This window comes from Portunus trituberculatus, chromosome 44, assembly GCF_017591435.1.
Source record: "Portunus trituberculatus isolate SZX2019 chromosome 44, ASM1759143v1, whole genome shotgun sequence".
Taxonomy (NCBI): Eukaryota; Metazoa; Arthropoda; class Malacostraca; order Decapoda; family Portunidae; genus Portunus; species Portunus trituberculatus.
In genome coordinates this window covers 1,788,504-1,802,500 of record NC_059298.1, presented here as the reverse complement: position 1 = coordinate 1,802,500, position 13,997 = coordinate 1,788,504, and the positions used below count along the sequence as shown (strand labels likewise).

The 13,997-nt window shown below is 38.8% G+C and overlaps 2 protein-coding genes across 2 annotated transcripts; both read right to left on the bottom strand.

Moving 5' to 3' along the window:
- Positions 1–4,604: 4,604 nt before the first annotated feature.
- Positions 4,605–6,273, bottom strand: LOC123518988 (compound eye opsin BCRH2-like). Its single transcript, XM_045280093.1, has 2 exons — positions 5,264–6,273; positions 4,605–5,082 (listed from the first exon to the last, which is right to left on the bottom strand). Exons 1-2 carry the CDS (start codon positions 6,179–6,181, stop codon positions 4,867–4,869), a joined length of 1,134 nt encoding a protein of 377 aa, XP_045136028.1. The 5' UTR covers positions 6,182–6,273; the 3' UTR covers positions 4,605–4,866.
- Positions 6,274–10,096: 3,823 nt separating this feature from the next.
- On the bottom strand, positions 10,097–11,757 carry LOC123518989 (compound eye opsin BCRH2-like). The gene is made up of 2 exons (XM_045280094.1): positions 10,756–11,757; positions 10,097–10,574 (listed from the first exon to the last, which is right to left on the bottom strand). Exons 1-2 carry the CDS (start codon positions 11,671–11,673, stop codon positions 10,359–10,361), a joined length of 1,134 nt encoding a protein of 377 aa, XP_045136029.1. The 5' UTR covers positions 11,674–11,757; the 3' UTR covers positions 10,097–10,358.
- Between the last annotated feature and the right edge of the window lie 2,240 nt (positions 11,758–13,997).

The following is a 13,997-nucleotide window of genomic DNA, read 5'->3' as shown; positions in this document are numbered from 1 at the left end:
CTAATTGCTTTATTGTGTTTCAGGAGGTGAGTGTTCTTCAGCCAGCTGCATTTGAGTGAGTACTGACTTTACAGTTCATCGTTTTATGTTGTCAATATTTCAACGTCTTATCTCTACTAAATTTAGCAGCAGGTGTCAAATTATGTAATATTTTACAAGCCACTTTCATGATTTCTTTGATAGTATATCTAGGATTTCTCTGTGTCAATGGTAAACTCTACGAAGCCTTTACATGTTTCTAAATATCGCTTAACGCGTGCTAGGGGAAAATTTATGATTTTTTTTCCTTTTGTAGAAGAGAAAACGGGCAAGGCAAAAAAAATGGTTAGGCAAATGCATGGAACAAATGTCTTGAAACCTCCCTCTTCAATAAATTTAAGTCGTAAGAAGCTGAAAATACACGGGCAGGCAAGGAATTCCAGAGTTTACTTGAGAAAGAGATGAATGATTGAGAGTGCTGGATAAAGAGGTGGATAGGATAGGAGTGAGGGAAAGGAGAAAGTCTTGTGAAGCGAGGCCGTGTGAGGAGGGGAGGCATGCAGTTAGCAAGGATTAGAAGAGCAAATGGCATGAAATTCAAATCCCGGCCACAGTCCGAGGGTTACACTTTCCAAATGCCAAAACCAAAGCTCTCTGTCCGGAGGTATCCTAATAAAAAAGGAAAACCGGACTTAAAAATAATAGTTGTAGCGTACACTGAGCCAGGACACGGACTGAAACATAGCCAGTAGTCCTTAGTGAAATATACTGAATGCAGTGATAAAGACAGACGCGGAACACATGGACATAGGGACGAGAACGGAGAGAGACGAGAGAGACTACAGTGTCTGCCGCCTCTATACAGGGTCGACTGGCTAGGGAAGGACACAGCTCAGGTCACCGCTGCTGCTACTTTACTTTGCTGACACCTGCAGGGGATTACCGCCTGAAGTACTTGAGAGGTTGATGAAGGTATTGAGCGTGTTGGGGATGTCAGGTAGGAAGTGGGTAACTAACCTTAACAAAAACTAAGCAAATGGTATAGTGGCTGCCGCTCACATCGAGGATGATGTATTTGTCCCATCGGGTCAAGACTTGATATGGGCCTGTATAAGATGGCTATAGCGGATCAGTGTGTGCTCCAGTCCTCAGGAATGCCAATGCCTCAGGAATGCTGCCCTAACCCCTACTGGGAAGTGTTTATGGGGCGTGAGAGGCGAACGTGGTGGAGTGGGTTGGAGGTTCCTGGAGTGCTCAGAGCACGCAGAGCCACCACAATACTGGAATATTGGTATCCTCAAAACATTCTGGAATGATATATTGTCAATAAAGCACACGACTACAGTACCACTCACCATCAGAACGCCAGAGTTCAGGACACCTCAAAATACGTCACAATTATAGATACACTGGAAGAAACGATTTAATTCAGAAGTGTTCCGTCATGTTACTTACAGTATCCATCTGACATGGACATAATTGTGATTAATAATCAGAAAATCATAACCCATAGCTGTGATTATGTAATTATAATCAAACTATAATAAAAAAGCATAGAATTTGTGTAATCATAATCAAACTGGCCAAGGGCAACAAAAAATGGAAAAAAAGACCCACTGGTTTGCAGATCCCTCAAAGATCAAGTGAGTTATCCACATTTCAGAGACAAATGTCTTGAAACCTCCCTCTTAAAAGAAGTCAAGTTTTAGGAAGATGGAAATACAGAATCAGGCAGGGAGCTCCAGAGTTTACTAGAGAAAGGTATGAATGATTAAGAGTTCTGGTTAAGTCTTGTATTAGAGAGTTAGACAGAATAGGGGTGAGAGGAAGAAGAAAGCCTTATGCCGCAGGAGGAGAGGAAGCATGCAGTCAGCAAGAGTAGTTAGCATGAAAATATCTATAAAAGATACCAAGAGACGTAACATTTCGTCGGTGAGAAAGAGGCTGAAGGCAATCAGAAGAGAGGAGTTGATGAGACGTGTCGTGATCCGAGCTGTTGCACGACGTTGCACAAATTCTCTAGCTACTGGTTATAAACAGTCAAAGGTTTTGTCTACCTTTAATTAACAAAAATAATATCTATACATAAGATGTTCGATACGGCGCTGGTAAATGACAATCACAATTCCTTCTATTGCCTTCTCCACTGTGACTCCACCCACGGGCACATTCACCACACTACATAACCGTCAAGCACCTACATAGTCCCCAACAAACAAGAGTAGACGTAGATTACAACTTCCTTTCTCTATCCTCTAAAATTCCATTTGGTTTTTCAATACCACATGGTGCCTTTCCTTTTCCGGCCGGCTTCGGCTGGTGTGATGGGTGGGTGGGGAGGAGCCTTCTGCTTTCCTGTCCTGTCTCTCACACTGTGTAGTTAGTATAGAATAGTTAACCAAGCAGCCTAGTAAGGAACCCAGGGTCTGTTGTTGCTTGGGCTTTCCTTTGTATTCCTTTGTATTCCACTGCATTTCATTACAATTCCTATACAACCATACATAAGACTGACTCCAACCTCGTAAATGAATGCAACAACATAACTCTTCACGGAACATAATTGTCTCATGTCCAATAATTCCAACTTTCTCTCTTCATCTATATAATATCGCATCAGAACAAATTCTACCTCAACGTCGTCCACTATACCCTCATAAAGTTATTACAATATCCGAACACTGCTTTATTTATCAGTAAATTTCATATGCAGTAATTACAACTTTCCCCCTTCAACCAGTTACCCATATATAAGAATTACCTTTACTTGGTACATAAATAGAAGCAACCCAGGTAACACATCACTAAATATATCACCATACTTCGTTCACGAAAATGACAACGTAACACACCACCGAATATAATGACAAATCTTAATATATCCACGCAAGTACCTTCACTCAACGAATCTTTTCTCTTGGTAACCGTACTTAAGAATTACTTTAACTTCGTACACGAATATACACAAGTAACTATGTTATGTAACTTATTCGTCAGAGCAACATGCAACATACGTATGGAGATGTACACGCGATTTTTTACTCGTAACACGGGAATATAAGCATATAACAGCGTCATATTGATCCAAATACATACACATAAACACATATACTAAAATAATACCTAAACATCCTATAATGATTCCTCCTCCTTTCTAATTTACCCCAAAGACTGAATGCGACTTATAACTCCACTTACTGTTTACATGAGGCGTGCCTCCTCGGCTATACAGCGGAGGGCGGCTTCACTCAACTCACTCCTGCATGCTTCCTCTATGCCTCTTCTGCAATCGATCAGTCATTTTCAGTTTCCTTCCATGTCTTCAGGTGCTCCTCATAATAAGTTTGATGAGCCCATCTCTGTCTAGCTTTTCCATCCCTTCCTATATTCTTTATAGTGCTATCATATCATCTCTCTCTCTCTCTCTCCTTTCATCCAGTGCAGTTAATCCCAGTTTTTAAACTACTCTTCATAATTATAATCACTTGACTGTGTAGGGATTTTTCTTGCAGCTTTTTGGATTCTTTTTAGCTTCCTAATGTCATTTTTTAGATTTGGTGACCACACTAATGCTGCATACTCCAAACGCATATGTATCATTGTTGGTATCAACCTTTCATCATACCTTTATCGTTCTGTGTAAATGCTGCTCTTTTCTCCTACCTCTCTTTCCTAACTCCATCATTAGCTAATTTTTTTATTTAAAAGTTTTATATATTACTGTGCTCAAATATGTAAAAGTGTAACTAATAGATCAAATTTTCTACCTATTTTTTAGGCAGTGTACTGTACTTAATCATTGTTTTTTAATAAATAATCACTCAGAAATGGGATTATAATCATAATCAAATTCCACAAGAAGAAATATAGTAATCATAATCCAAAACAGCAGCACTCAAGTTATCAGAAAATCGTAATCAGAAAAATGAAAAAAAAATATATTAATCATTATTCAATCAATCAAAAAAGTATTCCAAACCATAATCAAAATCAAATCCTAATCGTTTTTCATAATCAACGTCATGTGTGGCACCATTGCTCAATCTGTACTCCAAAGCAGCGCCTCCACTCTCGCTATACACAACACGTACTTCATTTCCCTCTGCTCAGAGTTCCTAGAATACTTAATGTATGTGTGATGGATGTCCTTGTCCATAATGCTCTCTCTCTCTCTCTCTCTCTCTCTCTCTCTCTCTCTCTCTCTCTCTCTCTCTCTCTCTCTCTCTCTCTCTCTCTCTCTCTCTCTCTGTATTTTTATGTTTATCAAGTATGTTAAGTGACTTTGCATGCGCACGCGCGCGCTCGAGTGTGTGTGTCTGTATGTGTGTGTGTGTGTGTGTGTGTGTGTGTGTGTGTGTGTGTGTGTGTGTGTGTGTGTGTGTGTGTGTGTGTGTGTGTCTGTGTCTGTCTGTTTGTCTGTGTGTGTGTGTGTGTGTGTGTGTGTGTGTGTGTGTGTGTGTGTGTGTGTGTGCGTGCGTGTGTGTGTTGGTGGAAGTAATACAGCTGTCATTATTGTTAGGTAATTCAAAAGAGAAAAATAATTAAGTGCAATTGCATGTTCATATATTCACATACCTGCTGGCTTCTTAATTATCGTAACTTAATGATAAGGTTAAATTAATAAACTGTAAACTTGCTCATTATTATTAATAGTCGCTAAAGAGTCGTTCGACACCACAAAGGTCAGGGGCCAAATGAGGAGGATAAGTTATAACATACTGTGCGTTGCTCAAAGCAGCTGCAACCTAAAACTGTACAGCAAAAATCGTATTACACTCGTCGTCGTCGTTTTCGAAGTTGTGGTTCAGGAACATTCTTGATGACGCCCAAATCGCGGCGCCTCAAGATGATCAATGTGTTGCCAACTGTTGCAAGTTACCAACGTTCTTCTCACTTGCCACCTTCAGATTCAGTCTTCGTGGACTTTGAGTCGTCGTCCTTTCTCTCGTGAACGCAGAACCAGGGCCACACCTCCATCAGTGCAAGGCGGAACTTGGGATGCGAGATGGCGAACATCATAGGGTTGTACACGGATGCTGTTTTGGCCATGAGTCCCGGTAAGGCTGACACGAGAGGCGTCAGCTTGTTTTGGTCGCCAAACAAACCCTGTGTCAACAGAAAAATTAAATCTAAGGCGTTACAGGCAATCTCTCTTTCAAAAGCTACAGTCCTTCTCTCTAATCCTACAAACTTGTTCATCGCTCTCAAGCTGCAAGTAGGAGTCTCAGTAGAGTTAAAGTTACAAGCTTCTACTTGTGTGACATCAGAGGCAGCAGAAGGAACTCACCAGCAAGACAACGGCGGCGTAGGGAGTCCAGGTGAGTAGCCACAGGAACACGTTGTTCACGGCCACCTTGGCGATGCGCACCTCGGCACTCTGTTTATTCTGGTCTGCGTTGGAGCGAAGGTTCTCCACATTCATTTTTTTGGCCTGTTCGCGGAGAGCTCTCTCGTGGGCACGAATGGCACCCACTATCTGGGAGTAGACGAAGGTGATGATGAGGAGAGGGATGCAGTAGCACACCACGAACAGGAAGATGCCGAAGGACCTGGTGCCCCAGTCTCGGCTGATGTAGTCGAAACTACAGGAAGTGAGGATGCCCTCAGGAATGTAGGCGTTCCAACCGAAGAATGGCGGGATAGACACAGCGGTGGCGTATGCCCAGCAGAACAAAATGATTACGAATGCCTTACCGGAAGTAATATGACCACCGTCGAAGGCCTTCACGATGACGCAGTAGCGATCGTAGCCGATGGCTGCCAGTGTCAGGAGGGAGTTGAGTCCAAAGATTGCCCCTGTGAAGGCGTGTACCTGGCAGGCAAAGGCGCCAAGGGTCCAGTAGCCGCCACCGAAGCAGTTCATTACGTACATGGGGAACTGTGACGCCATCATCATGAAGTCACTGAAAGCCAAGTTGACTACGAACATGTTGGCGGGCGAGCGGAGACTCTTCTTGCACGAGAACAGATACATGACCATGCCGTTACCGAAGAAGGAGAGAAAGCCAAGGATGATGAAGATGACGGCCAGCAAGTAGTGCCACATGGGGTTGACGGGAGGAAAGCTGCTCCAGTGAGGATGGATCAAGGGCTTCACGTCATCAGGAACCAAGTCCATGAGTGAGTACCCTTCAGGGTAACCAAAAGATACTCCACCGTCCCTGTAAGGCAGAGCCCCAGACACGTTGACAGGTCCATGAATCATGATGAACTTGTGACGCTTGGTAGACTCTTAACGGGTAAGTGGAGAGGAGCTGCCCTTTCCTCCTTCGACTTGGCAGGTGAATGCAAAGACCTGCTCTCTCGACCGGAATTTATGGCACACCTTATTCAATTAGAGAAAATAATGGCTTCTCACATTCAGTGTCTTAAGCCACTTACACAAGACAAGTCTTCTTGGACGGATAACGTGAGGATGTTTTGGTGCTTCACCAAAACCCGTAAAAAAGTGTTTGCGTACGTGTGTGTGTGTGTGTGTGTGTGTGTGTGTGTGTGTGTGTAATTCACGTCGGTCACCTGCTGGTCACCCAGCCAGTCTTCCCCATTACGGAGCGAGTTCAGAGCTCATAGACCGATCATCGGGTAGGACTGAGACCACATCAACACACAACACACACCGGGAAAGCGAGGCCTAAACCCCTCGAGTTACATCCTGTAACTATTTACTGCTAGGTGAACAGGGGCCACACATTAAGAGGCTTGCCCATATGCCTCGCCGCTTACCGGGACTCGAACCCGGCCCTCTCGATTGTGAGTCAAGCGTGCTAACCACTACACTACGCTGTGTGTGTGTAAGTGCGTGTTTCTGTGTTTCACTGTTTGATCTGCTGCAGTCTCTGACGAGACAGCCAGACGTTACCCTACGGAACGAGCTTAGAGCTCATTATTTCCGATCTTCCGATAGCCCTGAGACCAGGCACACAACACACACCGGGACAATAAGGTCACAACTCCTCGAATTACATCCCGCACCTACTCACTGCTAGGTGAACAGGGGCTACACGTGAAAGGAGACACACCCAAATGAGGAATAGAACCCCGGTCCTCTGACTTGTGAAGCCAGCGCTGTAACCACTGAGCTACCGGGCGTGTGTGTCTGTGTGTGTGTGTGTGTGTGTGTGTGTGTGTGTGTGTGTGTGTGTGCTCGTTTATATATATATATATATATATATATATATATATATATATATATATATATATATATATATATATATATATATATATATATATATATATATATATATATATATATATATATATATATATATATATATATATATATATATATATATATATATATATATATATATATATATATATATATATATATATATATATATATATAATTACGTACGCATTTATTATCTTTGTCATTGCTATCATTATCTTTATCATTATTAAATATATTTTTATTATTATTAACAGTAGTAGTATCACTATCAATATCATTGTTATTATTTTTTTATTATTATTATTATTATTATTATTATTATTATTATTATTATTATTATTATCATTATTATTATCATTATTAATGTTATTATTATTATTATTATGATTATTATTATTATTATTATTATTATTATTATTATTATTATTATTATTATTATTATTATTATTATTTTTATTATTGTTATTATTATTATTATTATTATTATTATTATTATTATTATTATTATTATTATTATTATTATTATTATTATTATTATTATTGTTATTATTATTAATATTAATATTATTTTATTATTATTATTATTATTGATATTATCAATATTGCTATTATTGGTATTGTTATTTTCAGTAGTAGTAGTAGTAATACTAGTTTTAGTAGTAGTAGTAGTAGTAGTAGTAGTAGTAGTAGTAGTAGTAGTAGTAGTAGTAGTAGTAGTAGTAGTAGTAGTAGTAGTAGTAGTAGTAGTAGTAGTTGTTGTTGTTGTATTTGTATCATTATTGTTATTATTATTATTATTATTATCAATATTATTATTATTATTATTATTATTATTATTATCATTATTGTTATTATTATTATTATTATTATTTTTATTGTTATTATAATTATCATTATTATTATTATTATCATTATTGTTATTATTATTGTTATTATTATTAATGCTATTATTATGATTATTTTTTATTATTATCATTATTATTATTACTACTATTATTATTTATATTATTATTGTTATTATTAGTAGAAGTAGTACTAGTAGTAGTAGTATCATTATTATTACCATTTTTATTATTATTATTATCATTATTGTTATTATTATTATTGTTATTATTATTATTATTATTATTATTATTATTATTATTATTATTATTATTATTTATTATTATTATTATTAGTAGTAGTAGTAGTAGTAGTAGTAGTAGTAGTAGTAGTATTATTAGTAGTATTATAGTAGTATTATTATTATTATTATTATTATTATTATTATTATTATTATTATTATTATTATTATTATTATTATTATTATTATTATTATTATTATTATTATTATTATTATTATTATTATTATTATTATTATTATTATTATTATTATTATTATTATTATTATTATTATTATTATTATTATTATTATTATTATTATTATTAGCAGTAGCAGGTTATTATTATTATTATTATTATTATTATTATTATTATTATTATTATTATTATTATTATTATTATTATTATTATTATTATTATTATCACTGTTATTATTATTATTATTATTATATCATTAGTACAGTAGTATCATCATCAATTTTATTATCAGTAATATTTTAACAGTAAGTTGTTATTCTTGCTGTTATTTTAGTAAAATATATAGGTGTTGTTTTGCAGTAGTAGTATTTAAACCGGTATTTGTCTTGCTGTTGTTTTAGTAAAAGTATTCACTGTAGCAGCAGTAGTGCAGTAGTAGTAGTAGTAGTAGTAGTAGTAGTAGTAGTAGCAGTAGTTGTAGTAGTAGTAGTGGAAGTAGTAGTAGTTGCAACAGTAGTAGTTGTTGTAGTAGTAGTAGTAGTACTACTACTACTACTACTACTACTACTACTACTACTACTACTACTAATAATAATAATAATAATAATAATAATAATGATAATGAGGATGTTAATGATGGTGATGATAATATGATGATGATTATGATGATGATGATGATGGTGATGATAATAGTAACAATAATAATATTCAATAATTCATTCTCTCTCTCTCTCTCTCTCTCTCTCTCTGTATTTTAACGTTTATCAAGTATGTCGAAGGACTCTGCTTGTGGTGTGTGTGTGTGTAATTCACTGTTTGATCTGCTGCAGTCTCTGACGAGACAGCCAGACGTTACCCTACGGAACGAGGTCAGAGCTCATTATTTCCGATCTTGGGATAGGTCTGGACCAGGCACACAGCACACACCGGGACAACAAGGTCACAACTCCTCGATTTACATCCCGTACCTACTCACTGCTAGGTGAACAGGGGCTACACGTGAAAGGAGACACACCCAAATATCTCCACCCGGCCGGGGAATCGAACCCCGGTCCTATGGCTTGTGAAGCCAGCGCTCTAACCACTGAGCTACCGGGCCGTGTGTGTGTGTGTGTGTGTGTGTGTGTGTGTGTGTGTGTGTAATTCAACTCGGTCGTCTACTGGTCACCCAGCCAGTCTTCCGCATTACGGAGCGAGCTCAGAGCTCATTGACCGATCTTCGGGAAGAACTGAGACCACATCACACACAACACACACCGGGAAATCGAGGCCACAACCCCACGAGTTACATCCCGTACCTATTTACTGCTAGGTGAACAGGGGCCACACAATAAGAGGATTGCCCATTTGTCTCGCCGCTTTCCAGGAATCGAACTCATCCCTCTCGATTGTGAGTCGAGCGTGCTAACCACTACACTACGCGGTGTGCGTAGTGTGTATGTGTGTGTGTGTGTGTGTGTGTGTGTGTGTGTGTGTGTGTGTGTGTGTGTGTGTGTGTGTGTGTGTTGGTGGGAGTAATACAGCTGTTATCATTGTTATGTAATTGAAGAATGAGATATAATTAAGTGCAAAATTAAATTATCATATAGCCACATATGTGCTGGCTTCTTAATTATCGTAACTTAATGATAAGGTTAAATTAATAAACTGTAAACTTGCTCATTATTATTAATAGTCGCTAAAGAGTCGTTCGACACCACAAAGGTCAGGGGCCAAATGAGGAGGATAAGTTATAACATACTGTGCGTTGCTCAAAGCAGCTGCAACCTAAAACTGTACAGCAAAAATCGTATTACACTCGTCGTCGTCGTTTTCGAAGTTGTGGTTCAGGAACATTCTTGATGACGCCCAAATCGCGGCGCCTCAAGATGATCAATGTGTTGCCAACTGTTGCAAGTTACCAACGTTCTTCTCACTTGCCACCTTCAGATTCAGTCTTCGTGGACTTTGAGTCGTCGTCCTTTCTCTCGTGAACGCAGAACCAGGGCCACACCTCCATCAGTGCAAGGCGGAACTTGGGATGCGAGATGGCGAACATCATAGGGTTGTACACGGATGCTGTTTTGGCCATGAGTCCCGGTAAGGCTGACACGAGAGGCGTCAGCTTGTTTTGGTCGCCAAACAAACCCTGTGTCAACAGAAAAATTAAATCTAAGGCGTTACAGGCAATCTCTCTTTCAAAAGCTACAGTCCTTCTCTCTAATCCTACAAACTTGTTCATCGCTCTCAAGCTGCAAGTAGGAGTCTCAGTAGAGTTAAAGTTACAAGCTTCTACTTGTGTGACATCAGAGGCAGCAGAAGGAACTCACCAGCAAGACAACGGCGGCGTAGGGAGTCCAGGTGAGTAGCCACAGGAACACGTTGTTCACGGCCACCTTGGCGATGCGCACCTCGGCACTCTGTTTATTCTGGTCTGCGTTGGAGCGAAGGTTCTCCACATTCATTTTTTTGGCCTGTTCGCGGAGAGCTCTCTCGTGGGCACGAATGGCACCCACTATCTGGGAGTAGACGAAGGTGATGATGAGGAGAGGGATGCAGTAGCACACCACGAACAGGAAGATGCCGAAGGACCTGGTGCCCCAGTCTCGGCTGATGTAGTCGAAACTACAGGAAGTGAGGATGCCCTCAGGAATGTAGGCGTTCCAACCGAAGAATGGCGGGATAGACACAGCGGTGGCGTATGCCCAGCAGAACAAAATGATTACGAATGCCTTACCGGAAGTAATATGACCACCGTCGAAGGCCTTCACGATGACGCAGTAGCGATCGTAGCCGATGGCTGCCAGTGTCAGGAGGGAGTTGAGTCCAAAGATTGCCCCTGTGAAGGCGTGTACCTGGCAGGCAAAGGCGCCAAGGGTCCAGTAGCCGCCACCGAAGCAGTTCATTACGTACATGGGGAACTGTGACGCCATCATCATGAAGTCACTGAAAGCCAAGTTGACTACGAACATGTTGGCGGGCGAGCGGAGACTCTTCTTGCACGAGAACAGATACATGACCATGCCGTTACCGAAGAAGGAGAGAAAGCCAAGGATGATGAAGATGACGGCCAGCAAGTAGTGCCACATGGGGTTGACGGGAGGAAAGCTGCTCCAGTGAGGATGGATCAAGGGCTTCACGTCATCAGGAACCAAGTCCATGAGTGAGTACCCTTCAGGGTAACCAAAAGATACTCCACCGTCCCTGTAAGGCAGAGCCCCAGACACGTTGACAGGTCCATGAATCATAATGAACTTGTGACGCTTGGTAGACTCTTAACGGGTAAGTGGAGAGGAGCTGCCCTTTCCTCCTTCGACTTGGCAGGTGAATGCAAAGACCTGCTCTCTCGACCGGAATTTATGGCACACCTTATTCAATTAGAGAAAATAATGGCTTCTCACATTCAGTGTCTTAAGCCACTTACACAAGACAAGTCTTCTTGGACGGATAACGTGAGGATGTTTTGGTGCTTCACTAAAACCCGTAACAAAGTGTTTGCGTACGTGTGTGTGTGTGTGTGTGTGTGTGTGTGTGTGTGTGTGTGTGTGTGTGTGTGTGTGTGTGTGTGTGTTTATGTACATATTAATTTATTATCTTTGTTATTACTTTTATTATCATTATTATTATTATTATTATTATTATTATTATTATTATTATTATCATTATTATTATCATTACTGGCATTATCATTATTATCATAATTTTTATTATAATTATTATTATTACTGTTGTCTTTATTACCCATATCATCATCATCAAATTTATTATAAGTAGTATTATCAATAGAAAGAGTAGTAGTACTAGTAGTAGTAGTAGTAGTTGAAGTAGTAATAGTTTTCTTGTTACCGCTTTAATATGAGCAATAACTATTGTTGTACTAGTAGCACTAGCACTGTCAACAACATCAGTAGTAGTATTAGTAGAAGTGGTAGTAACAGTAATAATAGTAATAGCTGCAGTAATAGTTGTAGTAGTAGTAGTAGTAGTAGTAGTAGTAGTAGTAGTAGTAGTAGTAGTTGTTGTTGTTGTTGTAGTAGTAGTAGCAGAAGTAGTAGTAGTAGTAGTAGTAGTAGTAGTAGTAGTAGTAGTAGTAGTAGTAGTAATAGTAGTAGTAGTAGTAGTAGTAGTAGTAGTAGTAGTAGTAGTAGTAGTAGTAGTAGTAGTAGTAATAGTAGTAGTAGTATAGTCTTGGTCAAAAGTGCTGAAGGCTACACCCTCGTACTCAGACAATTGCTTCTGAAACCGTCTGTGCGCTAACCTTTAGGAATCGTGTTGTTAGTAATAACATATAAATGTACATAGACAGTAACAGCGAATATCACCATTTACAGTCATTTCTGAGCTTCAAGTGATGTATGTTGTATGAAAATAGCTATAGAAGACAGTAAGAAATGCAACATTCCGGCGGTGTGAAAGAGGCTAGAGAGGAGAGGAGTTGATAAGACGAACAGCCTTTGCATAGTGCGAGAACAGCCTTGTTAAACCAAGGTTTGAAAGGTTTAGGTTGAGGAAAAGAGTGAGGAATGTACGCCTCAATGCCAAACACTATCACCTCTGTTATGCGTTCAGCACACAGAGATGGGTCTTTGACACGGAAACAGTAATCATTCCAGGCAAAATCAGCATAGTATCTCCTTAGGTCCCTCCAACTAGCAGAGGCGAAACGCAGAAGGCACCTCCATTTTGGGGACCCCTGAGGAGCAAATGGAGAAATAGAACAAGATACAGATATGAGATTATGATAGGTGGAGCCCAACGGAGAAGATAAGATAACAGCATAAGCAGAAGTATTATATATATATATATATATATATATATATATATATATATATATATATATATATATATATATATATATATATATATATATATATATATATATATATATATATATATATATATATATATATATATATATATATATATATATATATATATATATATATATATATATATATATATATATATATATATATATATATATATATATATATATATATATATATATATATATATATATATATATATATATATATAAGGAGAATAGATCAAGAATGTTGGGCGTATCTCCAATACGGTCAGGAATACAAGTAGGGTGTTGCACCAACTGCTCTAGGTCATGGAGTGTAGCAAAGTTGAAGGCTAGCTCACCAGAATGGTCAGTGAAGGGAGAGGAAAGCCAAAGCTGGTGATGAATTTTGAAATCTCCAAGGATAGAGATATCCCCACAGGGATAGAGAGACAGAATGTGCTCCACTTTGGAAGTTAAATTGTAAAAAAATTTCTTAAAGTCGAAAGAGTTAGGGGAGAGAGGGACTTAGGGGAGAGGTAGACCGCAGAGATTAATATAGTTAGAGAGTGACTTTTGAGCCAAATCTATCTATTTAACGGTACATCAAGCCAGTAATCGCACACTAGGGGAAGATAAATCCCCACACAGTCATGCACACATCATTCAGTCTTGACCTGCTGCCTCATGGTAGAAAGGGATAGTCTCGTGAACTAACCTACTACACCACATGAGCTCCTGCGTAGCACAACTGGACACATACATTTATAATAAGACCTTATA